Source organism: Dermacentor variabilis, chromosome 1, assembly GCF_050947875.1.
Source record: "Dermacentor variabilis isolate Ectoservices chromosome 1, ASM5094787v1, whole genome shotgun sequence".
In the NCBI taxonomy this organism is placed as follows: Eukaryota; Metazoa; Arthropoda; class Arachnida; order Ixodida; family Ixodidae; genus Dermacentor; species Dermacentor variabilis.
This window is the reverse complement of record NC_134568.1, coordinates 269,932,486-269,952,838: the sequence shown is the minus strand read 5'-3', so window position 1 is coordinate 269,952,838 and position 20,353 is coordinate 269,932,486. Positions and strand designations below refer to the sequence as shown.

At 44.9% G+C, this 20,353-nt stretch overlaps 1 protein-coding gene across 4 annotated transcripts in view; it reads right to left on the bottom strand.

Annotated features, from left to right (window-relative positions):
• LOC142564554 (uncharacterized) overlaps positions 1 to 20,353 on the bottom strand; it is a 99,451-nt gene that overhangs the window by 29,843 nt on the left and 49,255 nt on the right. The window contains exon 7 of one of the 4 annotated variants that reach the window (XM_075675616.1): positions 19,673 to 19,819. The exons of the other annotated variants lie outside the window; for them this stretch is intronic. Coding sequence (XP_075531731.1) covers positions 19,713 to 19,819 — 107 coding nt within the window. The 3' untranslated portion in view covers positions 19,673 to 19,712. Of the gene's footprint in view, positions 1 to 19,672; positions 19,820 to 20,353 lie in introns of those variants that run through there. 4 annotated transcript variants of the gene reach the window in all.

Below are 20,353 nucleotides of genomic sequence, written 5' to 3'. Positions count from 1 at the left end.
AGAACTCTGTGCACGAGTGTTTGTACTGAAGTTCTAGGAAATGCATTCGAATTTCTACATCTGGAGCATGCTTTGAAACTTTTAGAAAGGATACGTCACATTCTGTGACCTGCCAGTCCCAAGGAGGTAATAGCTTGGTTGGGCGCATTAAGCGGTGCTCCAGGAGTGGGACATGCATTTCATCGCTAAGCTCCTTCACACGCAGCGAGAAAGGCTGTCTTATAGACGGACGGTTGCGGAAAAGTGTAGCATACGTCATATCGGTAATGGTATTAAGACATGGGTGTTCAGGAATGGAATGCACTTTAAGGAAATAAGTAAAGCTGACGTATGATCTCTGTAAGCGGAGCGGCCACTCATTCGATTCGGCATATAGGCTTTCGATCGGGCTTGTTCTGAAAGCACCAGTGGCTAGGCGGATACCTAGATGATGGACAGGATCCAGCATCCTTAGCGCGCTCGGGGCGGCAGAGTTATACACTACGGCCCCATAATCCAATCGTGACCGTATTAGGCTCTTGTAGAGATTCATTAGACACTTTCTGTCACTTCCCCACGTAGTCTTGGATAGAAGTTTTATTAAGTTCATTGTTTTTAGACATTTTTCTTTGAGATATTTGATGTGTGGAATGAAAGTGAGTCTATCGTCAAGTATAATACCTAGGAATTTGTGCTCTTTGTTGATAGGAATTTGTTGTCCACACAGTTCTAAGCAAGGATCCGGGACCAGGCCTCTCTTTCGTTTAAAAAGTACACAAGAACTTTTGTGAGGATTGATTTTAAATCCGTTTTTCTCTGCCCATTTTGATACTTTGTTTAAACCATGCTGTACCTGTCTCTCGCACACTGCGAGGTTACAGGATTTAAAAGCTATTTGAATGTCGTCCACATAGATAGAGTAAAAAATGGCCGGAGGTAATGAAGCACGGAGCGTGTTCATCTTCACTATAAAGAGCGTGCAGCTAAGGACGCCTCCCTGGGGTACACCAGTTTCTTGTGTAAAAGGACGTGACAGTACATTGCCGACTTTTACACGGAATGTGCGATTGGACAAATAGCTTTCTATGAGGTTTAGGATATTACCATGAATGCCCATTTCTGACAGGTCTCTTAAGATTCCGTATCGCCACGTTGTGTCGTATGCCTTCTCCATATCGAGGAATACGGATAGGAAAAACTGTTTGTGTACAAATGCGTCACGGATGTTTGCTTCTATACGTACAAGGTGATCAGTTGTGGAGCGCCCTTCCCTGAAGCCACACTGATAAGGATCAAGTATTTTGTTCTGTTCAAGGAAATGGATGAGGCGTTGATTTATCATTTTTTCAAATACCTTACACATGCAACTTGTGAGGGCTATCGGGCGGTAGCTTGCCACTGAGGAAGGATCTTTGCCTTGTTTTAAAACAGGGACCACAATGGCTTCTTTCCATGCAGTCGGAAGGTACCCTACGTCCCAGATAGTGTTGAAAAGTGTAAGTAGTGTAACTTGCGTGTCATTGTGTAAGTTTTTCAGCATTTCATACATGATTCTGTCAGATCCCGGTGCAGAGCTCTTGGATGCGCTCAAGGCAGCTCTGAACTCTGCAATACTAAAAGGACGGTTGTATGGTTGATTTTGACGACATTTTCTGTTGAAAGGCTTACGTTCTTCTATTTGCTTGTATTTGAGGAAGGATTGTGAATAATTTGATGAACTTGACACGTTCTCAAAATACTCCCCAAGTGAGTCTGCCTGGTCTTGTAGTGTATCGCCCTGTGTGTTTACCAGGGGGAGTGAATGTGTTTGCCGCCCTTTAATCCTATTAACTCTGTTCCAGGCTTTGGCCTCATCCCTAAACGAGTTAATACTCGATAAAAACTTGTGCCAGCTTTCTCTTCTGGCCTGTCGGCGGGTTCGCCTGCCTTGGGACTTTATTTTTTTAAAGTTTATAAGATTCTCTGCAGTGGGAGAAGCGCGTAGCAACGCCCACGCCTTGTTCTGATTCTTACGGGCGATCCTACATTCGCTGTTCCACCACGGTACACGTCGTTTGCATGCCAGACCACTCACTTCGGATATGCATTTTGATGCGGCATCTATTATGAATGATGTTAGATACTCTACAGCAGCATCAATTTCTAGAGAAGACATGTCGGCCCATGAGATGTTAGTGAGAGTTCGAAATTTCTCCCAGTCTGCTGTGTCTACCTTCCACCTAGGAGCTTGCGGAGGATATTCGTTTTCTTTAGATGTTCTTATCAGTATGGGAAAGTGGTCGCTCCCGTAAGGATTCTTCGTAACTTCACATTCAAGTTCGAGCAGTATAGACGGGGAAACTATACTAAGATCTATTGAAGAAAATGTTCTGTTTGCTAGAGAGTAATATGTGGGTTCCTTTTTATTCAGCAAGCACGCACCGGAAGAAAAGAGGAACTGTTCAACAAGACGACCTCGCGCGTCTGTACGAGAGTCGCCCCACAGGGAGCTGTGCGCATTGAAATCGCCAAGAACAACATAAGGTTCTGGCAATTCGTCTATAAATGACTGAAATTCATGCTTGTTTAATTTGAAGTGTGGGGGTACATAAAGCGAGCAAATGGTGACGAGTTTATTTAAAAGAACAGCTCGAACCGCCACTGCTTCAAGGGGCGTTCGTAGCTGTAAACGTTGACAGGCTACACTTTTTTGAATTATAATTGCAACACCGCCCGATGATGCGACAGCATCATCGCGATCTTTCCGAAACGTAACATATTGTCGAAGAAAGTTTGTGTATTTTGATTTTAAGTGTGTTTCCTGTAAACACAGCACTTTTGGATTGTGTGTATGGATGAGTTCTTGCACATCATCAAGATTCCTAAGAAGACCTCTGACATTCCATTGAATGATTTGTGTATCCATATTTAAAGAAATATAGGTGCTGTGTTTACGGAAACGGAAGAGATGTCTTACATTACAGAGCCCTTTCGAGGCCCTGTAATAGGTGTTTTGTTCTTTTTGAAGCGTTCGAGCGAGTCTCGACGCTCCTTAGGCGTTTGGTGCGCCTTGGGGACAGGTGTAGTGTCCATTGCCTCCTGTGAGACGCCGGACAGGCGCTCTTGCGAGCGAGAGGTTTTCAGAGGGAGTCCCGCCTTCGAGGGCAAGACCCCTGCGCCCACCAGCCCGGAGGTCGATGGGGCTCCCTGAGGGATTTGGCTGCGCTGGCCGTTGCCAGCGCTGGAGGGGGCCTCGGAAGTTGGGGCAGCCTCGGCTGCGCCCACCTTCGGGGTCGATGGCTCCGTCTGCTCGGTTGGCGGAGCAGCCCTAGCTGCAACCACCGTGGGGGCAGATGGCGTAACTGTCGACTCACTGACTGTGGGTCGGACAGCCGCCGGAGGCCGTTGTGACGCTGCCCCCTGACGCGCCACATCGGCAAAGGTTTTCCTGGGCAGGTACGATACCCGCCTACGTGCCTCCTTGAAACTTATATTTTCCTTTACTTTTATTGTTACAATTTCCTTTTCTTTTTTCCACGATGGGCACGACCGCGAGTACGCGGCGTGCTCCCCATCACAGTTTACACAGTGGAGAGTGTTCGCACAAGCTTCAGTGGCGTGTTCAAGGGCACTGCATTTGGCGCATGTTTGGCGGCCTCGGCAGCTCTGCGAGCTGTGGCCAAAACGCTGGCATTTGAAGCATCTTAGGGGATTTGGCACATATGGTCTGACACGGAGCTTTATGTACCCGGCCTCTACAGACTCGGGCAGAATACTTGAACCGAATGTGAGTATCAGGTGCTTTGTTTGAATTTCTTTTCCATCCCTTCTTATCTTAATTCTTCTCACATTGACAACATTCTGATCACTGAAACCCTCCAGGAGCTCAGCCTCTGTCAGCTGGAGCAAATCGTCATCCGAGACAACGCCGCGGGTGGTGTTGAGCGTGCGGTGTGGAGTCACTGTTAATGGAACATCTCCGAATGATACTAGACTGGGCAACTTATCGTACTGTTTCTGATCATGGAGCTCTAGCAGGAGATCACCACTTGCCAGCCTTGATACCTTGTAGCCTGGACCAAGGACATCAGTTAAGGACTTGGAAACTAGAAAAGGGGAAATGTTTCGTACTTGTTTGTCGGATTTTTCTGAGTGGATCACATGGTATTGTGGGAAGTTTGGTCTTTGTCGTCCAAGGAACTGAAAAACTTCATCGGTGCGCCCTCTTTTGTGAGGGCGATCAGGAAGCGGAGGGAAGGAGCTAGCCATAAAGGAATTGAATTTTCGGCAACAACGCCAGCCACCCACCATGGAGCCCTACAAGGGGACGTTACAGGGACTGTAAAAACAGGTCCTGCAAGCGCCAGCTTTACGTTATCGCTATAACCAAATATGAGATAACCTAGGTTGGTTATTCACACAAGGTTAACCCTTGCTGCCTGGAAAAATTGGAAGTAAGCGGAAGCTAGGAGAAGACAGGAAAGATGAAAAGTAAGAGAAAGACGAAGATTAGAGGAAGAGAGAGACAGGAAAAGGCAACTACCGATTTCCCCCGGGTGGGTCAGTCCGGGGGTGCCGTCTATGTGAAGCCGAGGCCGAAGAGGTGTGTTGCCTCCGCCGGGGGGCCTTAAAGGTCCAAACACCCAGCTTCGGCTCAACCCCCAGGATCCCCTTTTCCCCAGACACGGCTAAGCCGCGCACGGCTACACGCGGGAGGGTCCAACCCTCGTGTGCTCGGGTACGTGGTGTCGCAACACACCAAACGCCTGCTGACGCAGACGCCCCTGCGGGTAAGCTGACGAAAGGAGTGGCGCCGGTCTCACCAAAGATCGTGGTGTAAGTTGGTTGACCGAGACAGAGCTGGCCAGCTCCAGTCGCCCGGTCAACCAACTTAGACCACGACCTTTGGTGAGACCGGCGCCACTCCTTTCACCAGCTTGTCGCAGCGTCGCAGCTTCGAGACTGTTATGTATCCCTGCCGTCGTGGCAAGCCCGGACTCGCGCACTACTTAGTTCCATACTAGCCCCAAATGTGTGTCTTGATGTGTATTTGAGTGTTTCTTTTATGTTTGCTATTTTCTTCTATTTATTTTTTAGCCTTCTTTAGTTCCATTAAACGTTTGTGTGTGTGTTCGAAACGAACGGCTTTGTCCTCAATTGGGTTCTCGGAGGCATCCGCCTAAGAAAACCATCAGAACCTTTTGAGTACACGAACCGTTGCCCCCATATTAGGGTCATCACAGTTACACAGTGACTCAGTTGAGCCAGACTCACAATGGCTCACAATGCACTCAAAGGCATGCACTGCATTACCTAAAGAAAGATAAGAATAGAGAACCTATTTTGAACATTAAAATGGAAAAATAAATGTGGCAGAACCTATCTTACGATGACTGTCAGCGGTAATGCTATTAGCATTCATGGAATGTAGGTACAAGCGGCACTGCGGAAGACACGTCTATATTAAATCTGTAGAGGTCATTCTAAAACTTCCATTGCTTCAGCTATACGTATGCACATACACTTTTCTTTGGTAATGGCCCGCATTTGCTATGATACTCCCTTGCCAAGGGCAGTCATGAGCATAACAGCGCGATGGCTACTATATGTCAACAATGCAATGACAACAATAGAATGACAAATAAGGAATGACGTCAACAGAATGATGAAAGCAGTACGACGACAACGGCATAAGGACAATGGAATGAGGATGAGTGCATGACGATGATGGCGTGACGATGATGGCGTGACGATGACGGCATTAGTACAACAATGATATAACAATGACTGTGTGAACATGATCATGTGAAAACAAAGGCACGAGGAAAGTTGGACAACAAAGTTAGAATGACGACGATGGAACAACCATGATGGCATCAGGATGATGGCATGACAACGAATGCATGATGACAACTGCATGACAACGAAGCAATGACTATAAAGACAATGGTGTGATGACGACAGTCGATTGACGAAGCTGAAATTATGGCAATGCAATGAACATGATGGTATCACAATCACGAGCATATACAAAGTGGCTCAATCTATTAAACTTGGTTCACTAGGTTGTCGTATAAAGTGTGACAAGGACAGAGTGACGAGAGTCAGATGACAAAGCTGGAACGACCACGATGGAATGACCATGAAGACATCACGACGCCGGTATGACAAAGAATGCATGACGACTATATGATGACGAGGGAATTCATCGTGGCTTTTACTTTTTTTTCTTTTTAACATAGGTAGGACATTAGGCAATAACAAGAGCTTGGTTGGGCAACCCACCGCCTCGTTAAGAAGGGGATGCTCACAGCATCCATCCACCCATCCAGAGTGGTGGATTTGCCACTGCAGCTGCTTTTTGGTCAAGTGGTGTAGATCGTTCGGGCATCCCATGACATCACATGGAAATTGAATTCTCTGTTACTTGCAGTTTGCGTGAATTTCGCAAGCCAGCAAAACCAGCACAGTAATACACGATAAGGAAACTACTGAAATGCGAAAGCATAGGCTGCGCGGAGTCGAGCAAAAACGAAACCGCTCAGTCGACCGCATCATTGTCAAGGGTAATTTCAATGAGTTATTTTTTCTAAAAATGAAATAGAACTGGACAAATAGCATTTTACTTTGTCTATAATGCAATACAAGGATGCTTGTTGCAACGAGCGGTTGAGTACTAGTGAACGAATTCAACTGAGGAGTGCTTGTGTCATCAGATAAGTACTTTAATGTCCTGGGGGAGTCTCTAATCATGTCCTGCATTTACCCAAATTTCTCTATTATTAAGGCTCTGTTCATGACAATATTGACGCCTTAGAGATTCTCGAGCACTAATCTATCATGTTAGCTTGACTTAGTCAGGGTGTCTACCAAGTTGACATTTCCAAATTCCCTGAGTTTTCCAGGTTTTCCCTGAGTGCCATTGCAAATTTCCTGGAGTGATGCAGAACTATGTTTTATGTCAACACGAACTGAAACCATATCGCCTGATGCTGTCCCTCTCTAGTAAGCACATGAAAAAAATAAAAACATGACTTAATCCAATTTGAATACTAAGGAACAGTGTTTATGTTATTCAAAAAGAGAATAGAAGGCATGGGTTAGTAAAATAGACAGCAAATAAAGTTTCTTCGAAAAAAATTGCAAATGGGGTCGGACATTATCAAATACGAATAAAAAGGAGATGCATACAGAAGCAAATATTTTCGAATATGAGCTATTTCTATCAACTGATAGCAACCTCAGCGGGATGAGGCTCGAACTCTGTCACAATTGAGATTCTCTCTCAACAGCTCGTAAGTCAACCTCAACTGTCCTGACAAACTCTCAGCCCGCACACGATGCCCGAGTGTTGTGTTTCACTGCTTTAAAGAGTTTATTTTGGTTTGGATGAGGGACACCTGCATCTCGGCATCAGCCAAAACTTTATTTTTTGAGCTCTAGCTCCTTCAGAATGGCGGCAGTAAGCTTCCCTTCCCATTTATTCCTCAATGCGTACGTCATTTCTGTTCTTGTCCGCCTTCTGCCACTCGTTCGCCCCAAGGACCATTTGAAGCATCTTGGTCAGTTGCACAGTCCACAACCGATTTTTCGAACTCCCTAGGGGCTGCGAAAACGTCCGAAAAATCAGCCAGTTGGAAAAAAATAAATCTGTGTTATTTACTGCCCTTAGGGGCTCAAACCGCCACAGGCACGTTCGAAAACGCTCTGAAGGCTTGTCGGTACACATATTAGGCATATCGATACTCGCACTGTGACAGGAAATACCGGGTGCCTGCGTGTATAATTAAGGAATACATACTGTGTCCCGTGGCCCCTTCTCACGCTTGTTATGCTTCACTGCAATACTTTTGCATAAGCTTCACCAAGTAACATTTATGTTTATCTAGACGAATTAGTCACAGAGTACCTGGATCGTGAGAGGGAAATGTACAGAAGAATAAAAATGGGTTCGAGTGCATACACTAGGCATTACCAAATCATGACCAGCAGCTTACCACTATTCTTGAAACGTGTACAGTCATTGCATTCTACCAGTACACATGGTGCAGAGACCGAGGTTAACAAATAAGCTTCAGAAGAAGGATCACGCAAGGAGCAATTAAATGAAAAACGATAGGCATAACGTAAGAGACCATACAAAAGCGATGCAGATTAGAGAATGGGAATAGCCAATATCCTAGACAAGATTAAGGGGGGAAAACGGAGTTGGGCAGGCCATGTAATATGCAAGGCAGATACTAGGTAGTCTACCAGAGTTACAGAATGGGTGCCAAGCGAACCGAAGCACAGTTGAGGATGGCAGAGAATGAAGTGCTGTGGTGAAATTAGTAAATTTGTGGGCATAGCATGCTGTCAGCTGGTTCAAGACGGGTATCTGAAGATCGCTTGGAGAGGCCTGTCGTCCAGAGGACATAAAGTAGGGTGAAGATGACAATGACAGCTATTAGTTACAATATTTAATTGGTCTCAAAGGCCAACGATGTTGGTGCTGTGAGCACCAGTTACGTGGACACAATGGCAGCAATGGAGGTGATGAGACAATTTTCGAGCAGGCGGAAAACTAAGTGTGCCCCTTCAATATGAAAAATTATTGTGTCATTAAGTAAGAACGCTAAAAAAGGCCTCAGGTTTGCCATTAAATGCATACTGCATTTAGAGAGGGCAACTATTGCAACCCTGTTTGCCTCTCTTTGCATTCTTCACAGACAGAAAATTATTCCAATGCAATTAACTATACATAACACTGCCAAATGTATCCCAATTATTGCTGTGAACTATCTTACAAGGCTTAAGCAAAAACTGTTTGAGTTCAATAACTGGTGAACGTCAACCACCAGCCCAATCACCTTTTCTTCAGAAGTGCTTGGCTTTAGTCAATGCACCCTTCAATAATATAAGAGAGATCATTGCTGAAGAATATCTTTTTTACAAACTAAATTACCATATTTACAAGTTTGTAAGTCGACTCGAAGTCGATCCCCCCCCATATCGCGTGTGACAGCGGAAAAAAAAAAAAGAGCATACCCGAGGGCGCATTCCATAACGAAAATTTATTGGTAGCTGGCATGGTCACTAGACTACTCGTCTTCACTTGTGCTGCCATCGTCATCGCTGCTACGGTCCCACAGCGTGTCGTCGTGCAGCAAAATTCCACATTTGGCATACTACTGCACCACGCCGTATTGTGGAACAGCAGCCCACGCCGAACACCTAACCACACACAACCGTCAGGGAGGCTCTTTTGACAGGTCCGGTTGGCGTAGGTTTGCGGTCTTCTGCCACCAGCCACTCACTGTACTCATGGTGGAGGAGGTCCTTAATAGGCGAAGATCTGGGCTTGTTTCATGACCATGTCGCATTTCACTGGCAGGAACCGATCACGCATTTCAGCTACGTACGCGGCAAGCTTGGCCTACAGTTCCTGAAAGCGTCCAGACTTCGGCCCATGGGAAATTCTTCACTTGCCATACAGGTGAAAATTTTGCTTCGCTGCAGTCACCACTCTTGCACCACCCATCCAGAAACATCGAACTTGCGGCCCGCTGCGCAGTGATTTGTTTCTTCGGCGTAAAGGATGGTAGCCCTCTTGAACGCTGCTGTGAACGAGCGCAGAACGTTTAGTGGACCTGGAGCACTCATGACGACTGAGGAAGCATGGAAGTAACACGTAACCAGCAGTGAAGTTGGAACACGTCGAACTAACAGCACAGATAAAGAAGTTCTAACAGCTACAGGGAAAGGGGAACACGCGAAGGGTTTCTGCTGTTCCATGAACTATCGATACTCCCCGCCAGCGCCGCTGTTCTGAGCGTTCTGAGCACGTGGTTCTGAGGGTGCCGCCGCGAATGGAACGGCCATTCCATCAGCTATCGACACCCCCCATGAGTATTGCGTGCACTGTATAAAACTATAGTAACTCAAAAATGTTGGAAAGCCCTTCCGAAAAGCGAAAAAACGCGCGGGATAGCGAAAAGCTGCGGGTAGGGCTATAGAGCAAACATAAAATTGTAACTACGTTGTAGCTCTCCTGATATTTCGTTAGTCTCGCTTTTTTGGCGGTGCCATGTTTTGGTTTCGACTGTAAGCCGCCCCCCCCCCCTTCAGATATTCAAATGTTAAAAAATAGGTCGACTTACAATCGTGTAAATACGTTACCGTTACTGTATGCACTACAAGGTTCAGCAAAAGTTCCTGCACTCTTCAGAAATCAGTTGTAAAAAAGCCAAATGAGCAAAACCGAAGAAATTTCTGAATGTTCCGTCCCAAGAATTGTGAAAGAGAAGCCGCACTAGTACAACGTTCAGAAACCTCAAAACCTCTTCGACTTACACAGCAGAGTGGCGCTAGTTATAACCTGTCCGCTGTCGTCTGCTTCTGCGATCTTTCAGCGCTTGTCTTGCCATTTCGGCAGGCACAAAGCGCTTGTATTGGCGGTAAATGAATAAATTCACAAATATACAAAAGAAAACATATTTGCGAATGCTTTGCGTTTGAATAGTGAAACTAGAAGAGGAGGAGCGGTGCAAGAAATGTAAACAACGAGCATAGGTGGCAGCTGCAATGCTAGATCGACGGCATAAATTTCCCTTTCCTAGCCTCCGTAAGAGACTGGAAAAATTGTTTAAAAAGATTCATAGGATAATCTAGCTTTTTTTAGTTGATTACAGATAGCCTAATGTTGCAGATGACATTAGGATTTACTGCTGTGTGCCGTAGTGAAAGATCTGGTAAAAGTATAGTAAAAGTATTCACGAGTAAGTCCTCCGCCCGATATGTGCAATAGGTTGATCGATTCTGTTTCAAGGAAAGGTGAGCATATCTTGTTTTTATTGTCGTTGGATGTCTAGCTCAGTAGAAAGCTTGCAAAAAATTAAGCGATCCCAGTGCTTTAAAACGTGCTGCACTGCAGGCCCTAAATCGTGTCACGGAACTCTTTTCAAACTGTAAAGCTAGCTTTTCTGCGTGGTACGGCGGCAGCATAACGGTGGTGGTTAAGATACATACGCAGTGAAGCTGTGTGCGTAATTCACTTTTTGAACTCACGACGCATTCACGGACAACTTTTAATAGTTAAAATGAGTGGTAATCGTTCTGTCGTCGAACATTACGGTGGTTTCAAGTTTCTAAAGAGCGCAGAAGCGAATTTTACAACGTGTACAATGAAACTGTTGTGTACGTTGCGAACTCTATACACAATGTAATTTATAATAATCTGCTTGGAAAAGACAAGAGGAGCGGCTATTTAACGTTATTTTAGAGAACAGCGGACTACACGCTCCGACATTTTTTAGGTTCGGGCATTCAACTTTTGGAGCCAAGTGACCGATCAAAGCCTTGTGACATCACTGTCACTGTGTTAGCAAAAATCATCAACTAGACAAGCAGTTCATCACAACACAACAGCTGCCGTACTAATTACTACGCCGCACAGCCGCCCACCGCGTAGCAGACGGATGGATGGATGGATGGATGATTGTGGCTCAACCCTTTGAATCGGGCGGCGGCGGCGCGCGCCACCTAGCCTTTAATGGTTCTATATGCATGCATACCTATGTATTTACTCCTTTTGCGTTGATATTGTCCACCAATCAGATAGCCTCCGTTTAGTTATTTCTACCTGTTCAAAGTCTATTCTACTTTCACTGTCTTTAAAACCCAAGGCTTTGAATAGTTCCCCGTTAGATTCAACTGCAGGGTGAAGTTGTTTACAAGCAAGTATCAGGTGTTCCGCCGTTTCCTCCTCCTCTCTACACGCCTCGCACACCAAATCTATCTCCTGGTATCTGGCTCGGTACGTTTTAGTCCTCAGTACACCTGTCCTGGCTTCGAACAACAATGAGCTTCCCTTAGAGTTATCGTAAATATTTTCTTTGGCTATTTCTTGCTTAAACGTCCTGTATGTCTCCAATGCCGATTTGGTTTGCATCTCTGTACTCCACATACCCCTCTCTGCCTCCTTAACCTTTTTCTTGACAGATGATTCCTTACTTGTTCCCCCGCTACTGCCCAAGTATTTGCTTGTCAATTTTCTAGTTCGCTTCCTCCACCTCGTGTCAACATTCCTCGTGTATAAGTAACTGAAAACCTTCCTAGCCCACCGAATTTCCCCCATTTTTCTCAATCGCTCCTCAAGTGCTATCTTGCTACTAGCCTCTCTGCCCTCGAAAGAAGACCATCCCAGATCCCCCTGCACTCCAAGATTTGGTGCCTTGCCATGTGCTCCCAGAGCGAGCCTACCCACACCACGTTGCCTAGTTTCCAACTGTTGCCGGGTCTCTGTTCTAATACATAGAACTGCATTGGCAAAAGTCAGGCCTGGTACCATTACCCCCTTCCATATCCCTCGTACTACCTCGTACCTATTGTAGTTCCACAATGCCCTACTCTTCATAATCGCTGCACTTCTGTTACCTTTAGTCGTTAGATATTTTTCGTACTCTGTCAGATACTCAATGCCATTATTTATCCACACCCCAAGGTACTTGTATTTATCAACTATCTCCAGCGTGGCCTCATGTATCTTATGCTCGCCGCAACTGTTATCATTAAAAATCATGACTGCTGATTTTTCTTTGCTAAACTTCAAGCCTAACCTGTCTCCTTCTGTACCACATATGTCCATTAATTCCTGCAGATCTTCTGCATTGTCAGCCATTAATACAATATCATCCGCGTACATCAGTCCTGGTAATGATTGTTCAATCAATTTTCCTTGCTTGAGAAATGATAGGTTGAAGCAGAGTCCGCTTTGCTGTATTTTGGCCTCTAGACCTTGTAGGTACAGCATAAACATCAGAGGTGACAATGGGCACCCCTGCCTAAGCCCCCGCCGAATCATCACAGGCTCCGAAACCTGCTTTTCCCTTTGTATAATCACCCGGTTACCTTTATAGATATCTTTTAAGAAATTGGTTACTCCATCTTGCACTCCTAAAGTTTCCAGAATGCCCCACAAGCCCTCTTGAAGTACACTGTCATAGGCTCCCTTGATGTCCAAAAAAGCCAGCCATAGGGGTCTGTGTTCCTTTTCAGCTATTTCAATGCACTGTGTTAGCGAGAACAGATTGTCTTCTAGCCTCCTATGCTTCCGGAACCCATTTTGTAGCTCTCCAAGTACCCCCTCGTTCTCTACCCATGCCTGCAGTCTGTCCTTTATAATCTGCATAGGTTATAAAATCTGCATAGGACGAATAGGTTATAAAAGCGCCACCTACGGCCGTCGATTGAACGAAAGTGGGCGCAAGCTGCTCCCATAGAAGCCGGATATCTGTGCAAGTCTGGAGTTCCAGTAGGTCGTGCTCAAAACACTTCAGCAGCATGGCACGCCATTGCAGCACCGATTCAAAGACGAAGTAGTGTTCAATATATATCAAGCAGTTTTTTAACCACCAAACGATAGGGTATTGACAGGAAGCCTCAAAAGAAGCCAACATTAGTGAAAGGATCACCTCAATCAGTGTTGGTTTTGGGGGCAATCGCTTCTGATGGAAAGATGCTACTATTTTTTTTTTAATAGGGAACCAAAGTGAACAGTCTTAATTAATAGTAGTCTAACAAAGTGGATGTCATATGTGGATGTCATAGAAAGAGCTTCTGCCTTAGGCCGAATCACACCTCAGAAACTATCAGCAGTGTATGTATCAGCAGGATTCCACTCTGGCCACGGAGCAAGAAACATTTAGGAGTGGAAACTCCGCTGTTTGCGGCGACCAGAAAAGGTCACAAGCCCGCGGAGCCGTTATCGGGCTGGCGGCGCCTGGCGGCCTGGAAAGAAATTACCGCCGTTGAGAGCGCGCCGGAGCCGGCGGCCCAGGCGCTGCATTTTTTTTCGCTGCGGCTTCTACGACGCGCCGCATGGCGCCGCCACTGTATACGGCCCCGTCGACGCATACAACATGACCTTATCTGGTCGCCCTCGCTCGCTCGCGCTGACGGGAGTTTCACCTCCTAAATGTCTTACTCCGTGACTCTGGCTCACAGGGTGAAGGTGGTTCAGCAATGGTGCACAAAAAACCTCCCTGGTTTCATTTCCACTACAGAATGGCCATCAAACAGCCCAGATCTAAACCCGCTTGACTATTCACTGTGGTCTGTGTTAAAAAACGCAGTCTATTCTGCTGCTCACTGCAATTTGGCTGCTCTTCATCAGGCATTAGAAAAAGCATGGAGACTGAATTAGACATAGACCACATCCATGCCATTACCAGTGCATTTCCAAAGCGACTCAAAACTAGCATTCGCACAAATTGTGGACTTTTCAAAAAGTAGATTTGGTTTTGTGTATGCAAGACATCACACATAAATTAACATAAAAGTGATTTTGTTACAGTGCATAGCAAACATATTTATGAGCTTCTATTTTAGTGGGAAAACTTTTTCTGCACCTTGCAGAGTCCAAGTAATGGGGTATGAGAACTGAGAAAAGGCTGAACTTACACACAGTCTGGCCACACAAGAAATTCAAAGTTGTGGTTTGCACTAGTGTACAAGCAATGCACTGTCCTTCGCCTTTGTTGTAGGCAACAATCATAAGCCACTCTTAATCATTACTTTTCCATAACCCACCCACTGTGTATTCACAGGTCCCTTTGATGATGCTAGGTCTCACTATAATGCGCTTTTCTTTATGTGTATGCCGTATATGTCCTACTCTCATCCTTGATTGCTGTTACATCTCAACTTTCATAATTTTTCTAGGCTGCAAGCTTGCCTTCCACAGGCATCCATTGCTCATACTGTTTGTATGGCTCCTTGATAATTTTAACCATGTTGCACTTTAGAGGATGGCTCAATGATATTATTTAGGTTACAATTCTCACCATATCTGCTCTCAATGTCAGCGTTTCTGTGGATAAAGGACACAACAGACTAAATTTTCCCATTCATGAAGCGAGTAAAACTTGAATGCTTCAATTTGAGGCACAACATGCATCGCCAAAAATCATGGGGCAATTGATATTAGCCACAATAGACTGCACCAGTGAAAATGTATTTTAACTCATCCATATGACAGCAGATGCTTCCCGAGAGGCTCTGCATTTTAAAGCTTCAGGCTAACTTGCTGAACACAACCCTAAGTTTCTACACACTAAGTTTCTAAACATTAAGCATGGCTTTTTAACAGATGGCAGAGCAAAGCAGAGGAAGTTGCGCAAGTTGGCAAGTATTCATGGAACAGATGATAAACTGCGTAGTGAAAATACTTAGGTATGTATGCATACAACCAACGATGTTACCAAAGAAACAGAAGGAATTGTTAAAAATCATTTAAAACAAAAATGCCTGCTTTGAAACCTGGGTTTCATTGCAGGCATGCAGATGGCGTGCATGCAGGTGGCGTAAACACACGTATAGCAAAGGCAAGTCTGAAGGACTGCGCAAGCATATGCTACAACTGAATCTCAGGCATATTATAAGCAATGCAAGGGTTGTGAAAATTTGCAGCTGGAGGCAAGAAGAATGCTATTCTTCTTGCCAGAATCTTGGCAGGGCAAACAAAGTTTCGAAACACTTTTCTATCACTTGTGGGTTCTGTTGAACTTTATAAATAAGATTTGTCACTGCAACCTAGCAATATTTTTTTTAGCTTTTTGTGGGTACAAATATAATGGTTGTAAATCTGCAAGTACAAGCTCAGAACAAAAAACTGACTATAGATGCTAACTTTTGCATTTTTTCTTTATTGTAAGGAAGCTGACAGTTGAACTTAATAACAAAATCGCATCCAACGTGAAAACATCTTCATTGCCTCTGATATTTTGTTATAAGCATACACAGCTATATCAGCGAAAAAAAATGCACTCCTGAGTTAAGGTGAAAGAAATGCACGTGTGATGTCCTTGATGGACCAGCAGTGGGCTTCCTATGGAAGATGATAGCCTGTCAGTAGCTTACCGTGCCAATATGTGACACAGGAACAGTGCTAAATTACATACACACACTTTGCCCTGTCATTAACACACAACCGTTCAAGTTCATTCAGGATCAGCATGTCAGCTCAATGGCTGCACCAAACCAAGCCAAGCTGCTGGTCAAAGTGCACATATGCATCCAGAATGTGACGTTTCAATATGCCCCCACCAAGTTCTTTACCACTTTTGCTACCACAATACATATTTTGAGCTCAAAGTGAACAAACAGTTGTTTCGCTGTAACCAATGTTGTCTCGAATGTCGCTTATTCAGTTTTATTACATAGTAACAATACTCATTGAAATAATGCATGGGCAACCAACTTGGGTATTTGTTTTGTCATATTCAAAATTTGTATATCCATGTTTGTCATATCAAAGTTTGACTGTATTGAAGAAAATAACTACACAGCCTTTTAGGGTGAAATTATGCAACCTATGTTACTCACATATTATTACCCATCTGTCTTGAACCCACCTGTTCTAGTCTGCCCCATGCAAACCCAATCGCTGGGCCATGGTGGCTAAACCAAACAAACTAATTTCTGGCTGTTTCTTGCCCACACATGCGCCCTCAGCCTCTGCGACCTTTAGCCGCAACTGCAAATTCTTTTCCTCTAATACAAGCTCCTCCTTCTTAGCATTGCGCTCCGCTGCCCGCTCTTCTCGCACACGCGCTTCCTGCTCGTTCAACCATGCCCTCAACTCCGCACCTTCTAGCCCCATGCGTTCGGCTAGGGCTAACAGAACTCGTGTGCTAGCCATAGTTCCTAGCTGTTAGAAAAAAAACCCAAACAAACGGCTTTGCCCTGTCGCGGACGCCAATTTGTGATGATCCTAATATGGGGGCAAAGGTTCGTGTACTCAAAAGGCTCTGACGGTTCTCTTAGGCGGAGCCTCTGAGAACCCAATTGAGGACAAAGCCGTTCTTTTCGACCGCGCACACAAACATTTAATGGAACAAAAAAAGGCTTAAAAGAAATAGAAGAAAATAGAAAACATAAAAGAAACACTCAAGTAGACATCATCGCACGAAGAAACAAACTTGGGGCTAGTATGGAGCTAACTAGTGCGCGAGTCCGGGCTTGCCACGACGGCAGGGACACAACAGTCTCGACGCGGCGACGCGGCGACAAGCTGACGAAAGGAGTGGCGCCGGTCTCACCAAAGATCGTGGTGTAAGTTGGTTGACCGAGACAGAGCTGGCCAGCTCCAGTCGCCCGGTCAACCAACTTAGACCACGACCTTTGGTGAGACCGGCGCCACTCCTTTCACCAGCTTGTCGCAGCGTCGCAGCTTCGAGACTGTTATGTATCCCTGCCGTCGTGGCAAGCCCGGACTCGCGCACTACTTAGTTCCATACTAGCCCCAAATGTGTGTCTTGATGTGTATTTGAGTGTTTCTTTTATGTTTGCTATTTTCTTCTATTTATTTTTTAGCCTTCTTTAGTTCCATTAAACGTTTGTGTGTGTGTTTGAAACGAACGGCTTTGTCCTCAATTGGGTTCTCGGAGGCATCCGCCTAAGAAAACCATCAGAACCTTTTGAGTACACGAACCGTTGCCCCCATATTAGGGTCATCACAGTTACACAGTGACTCAGTTGAGCCAGACTCACAATGGCTCACAATGCACTCAAAGGCATGCACTGCATTACCTAAAGAAAGATAAGAATAGAGAACCTATTTTGAACATTAAAATGGAAAAATAAATGTGGCAGAACCTATCTTACGATGACTGTCAGCGGTAATGCTATTAGCATTCATGGAATGTAGGTACAAGCGGCACTGCGGAAGACACGTCTATATTAAATCTGTAGAGGTCATTCTAAAACTTCCATTGCTTCAGCTATACGTATGCACATACACTTTTCTTTGGTAATGGCCCGCATTTGCTATGATACTCCCTTGCCAAGGGCAGTCATGAGCATAACAGCGCGATGGCTACTATATGTCAACAATGCAATGACAACAATAGAAAGACAAATAAGGAATGACGTCAACAGAATGATGAAAGCAGTACGACGACAACGGCATAAGGACAATGGAATGAGGATGAGTGCATGACGATGATGGCGTGACGATGATGGCGTGACGATGACGGCATTAGTACAACAATGATATAACAATGACTGTGTGAACATGATCATGTGAAAACAAAGGCACGAGGAAAGTTGGACAACAAAGTTAGAATGACGACGATGGAACAACCATGATGGCATCAGGATGATGGCATGACAACGAATGCATGATGACAACTGCATGACAACGAAGCAATGACTATAAAGACAATGGTGTGATGACGACAGTCGATTGACGAAGCTGAAATTATGGCAATGCAATGAACATGATGGTATCACAATCACGAGCATATACAAAGTGGCTCAATCTATTAAACTTGGTTCACTAGGTTGTCGTATAAAGTGTGACTAGGACAGAGTGACGAGAGTCAGATGACAAAGCTAGAACGATCACGATGGAATGACCATGAAGACATCACGACGCCGGTATGACAAAGAATGCATGACGACTATATGATGACGAGGGAATTCATCGTGGCTTTTACTTTTTTTTCTTTTTAACATAGGTAGGACATTAGGCAATAACAAGAGCTTGGCTGGGCAACCCACCGCCTCGTTAAGAAGGGGATGCTCATAGCATCCATCCACCCATCCAGAGTGGTGGATTTGCCACTGCAGCTGCTTTTTGGTCAAGTGGTGTAGATCGTTCGGGCATCCCATGACATCACATGGAAATTGAATTCTCTGTTACTTGCAGTTTGCGTGAATTTCGCAAGCCAGCAAAACCAGCACAGTAATACACGATAAGGAAACTACTGAAATGCGAAAGCATAGGCTGCGCGGAGTCGAGCAAAAACGAAACCGCTCAGTCGACCGCATCATTGTCAAGGGTAATTTCAATGAGTTATTTTTTCTAAAAATGAAATAGAACTGGACAAATAGCATTTTACTTTGTCTATAATGCAATACAAGGATGCTTGTTGCAACGAGCGGTTGAGTACTAGTGAACGAATTCAACTCAGGAGTGCTTGTGTCATCAGATAAGTACTTTAATGTCCTGGGGGAGTCTCTAATCATGTCCTGCATTTACCCAAGTTTCTCTATTATTAAGGCTCTGTTCATGACAATATTGACGCCTTAGAGATTCTCGAGCACTAATCTATCATGTTAGCTTGACTTAGTCAGGGTGTCTACCAAGTTGACATTTCCAAATTCCCTGAGTTTTCCAGGTTTTCCCTGAGTGCCATTGCAAGTTTCCTGGAGTGATGCAGAACTATGTTTTATGTCAAGACGAACTGAAACCATATCGCCTGATGCTGTCACTCTCTAGTAAGCACATGAAAAAAATAAAAACGTGACTTAATCCAATTTGAATACTAAGGAACAGTGTTTATGTTATTCAAAAAGAGAATAGAAGGCATGGGTTAGTAAAATAGACAGCAAATAAAGTTTCTTCGAAAAAAATTGCAAATGGGGTCGGACATTATCAAATACGAATAAAAAGGAGATGCATACAGAAGCAAATATTTTCGAATATGAGCTATTTCTATCAACTGATAGCAACCTCAGCGGGATGAGGCTCGAACTCTGTCACAATTGAGATTCTCTCTCAACAGCTCGTAAGTCAACCTCAACTGTCCTGACAAACTCTCAGCCCGCACACGATGCCCGAGTGTTGTGTTTCACTGCTTTAAAGAGTTTATTTTGGTTTGGATGAGGGACACCTGCATCTCGGCATCAGCCAAAACTTTATTTTTTGAGCTCTAGCTCCTTCAGAATGGCGGCAGTAAGCTTCCATTCCCATTTATTCCTCAATGTGTACGTCATTTCTGTTCTTGTCCACCTTCTGCCACTCGTTCGCCCCAAGGACCATTTGAAGCATCTTGGTCAGTTGCACAGTCCACAACCGATTTTTCGAACTCCCTAGGGGCTGCGAAAACGTCCGAAAAATCAGCCAGTTGGAAAAAAATAAATCTGTGTTATTTACTGCCCTTAGGGGCTCAAACCGCCACAGGCACGTTCGAAAACGCTCTGAAGGCTTGTCGGTACACATATTAGGCATATCGATACTCGCACTGTGACAGGAAATACCGGGTGCCTGCGTGTATAATTAAGGAATACATACTGTGTCCCGTGGCCCCTTCTCACGCTTGTTATGCTTCACTGCAATACTTTTGCATAAGCTTCACCAAGTAACATTTCTGTACAAAGGCGAAGCTAACTTTCAGGAACCAGCATTATTCAATGCACCATGTTTTCCAAGTTTCTAAGCCAATCACGAGGACCACAAAGGCGGAGTCCGTGCCATTGCTGACGGCAGTTAATTCTTTCAATAAAAAACTCGGCACCCAACGGCAAGAAGCTTCATAGCAAACGTCGAAGCAGCTAGGCCTAGCGTTGCCGCAGTGGTGGCAGTGGCTGCCAGCGGATCTGCGTGTTAGAGTGCCGGTTCGAGGTGGCAAAG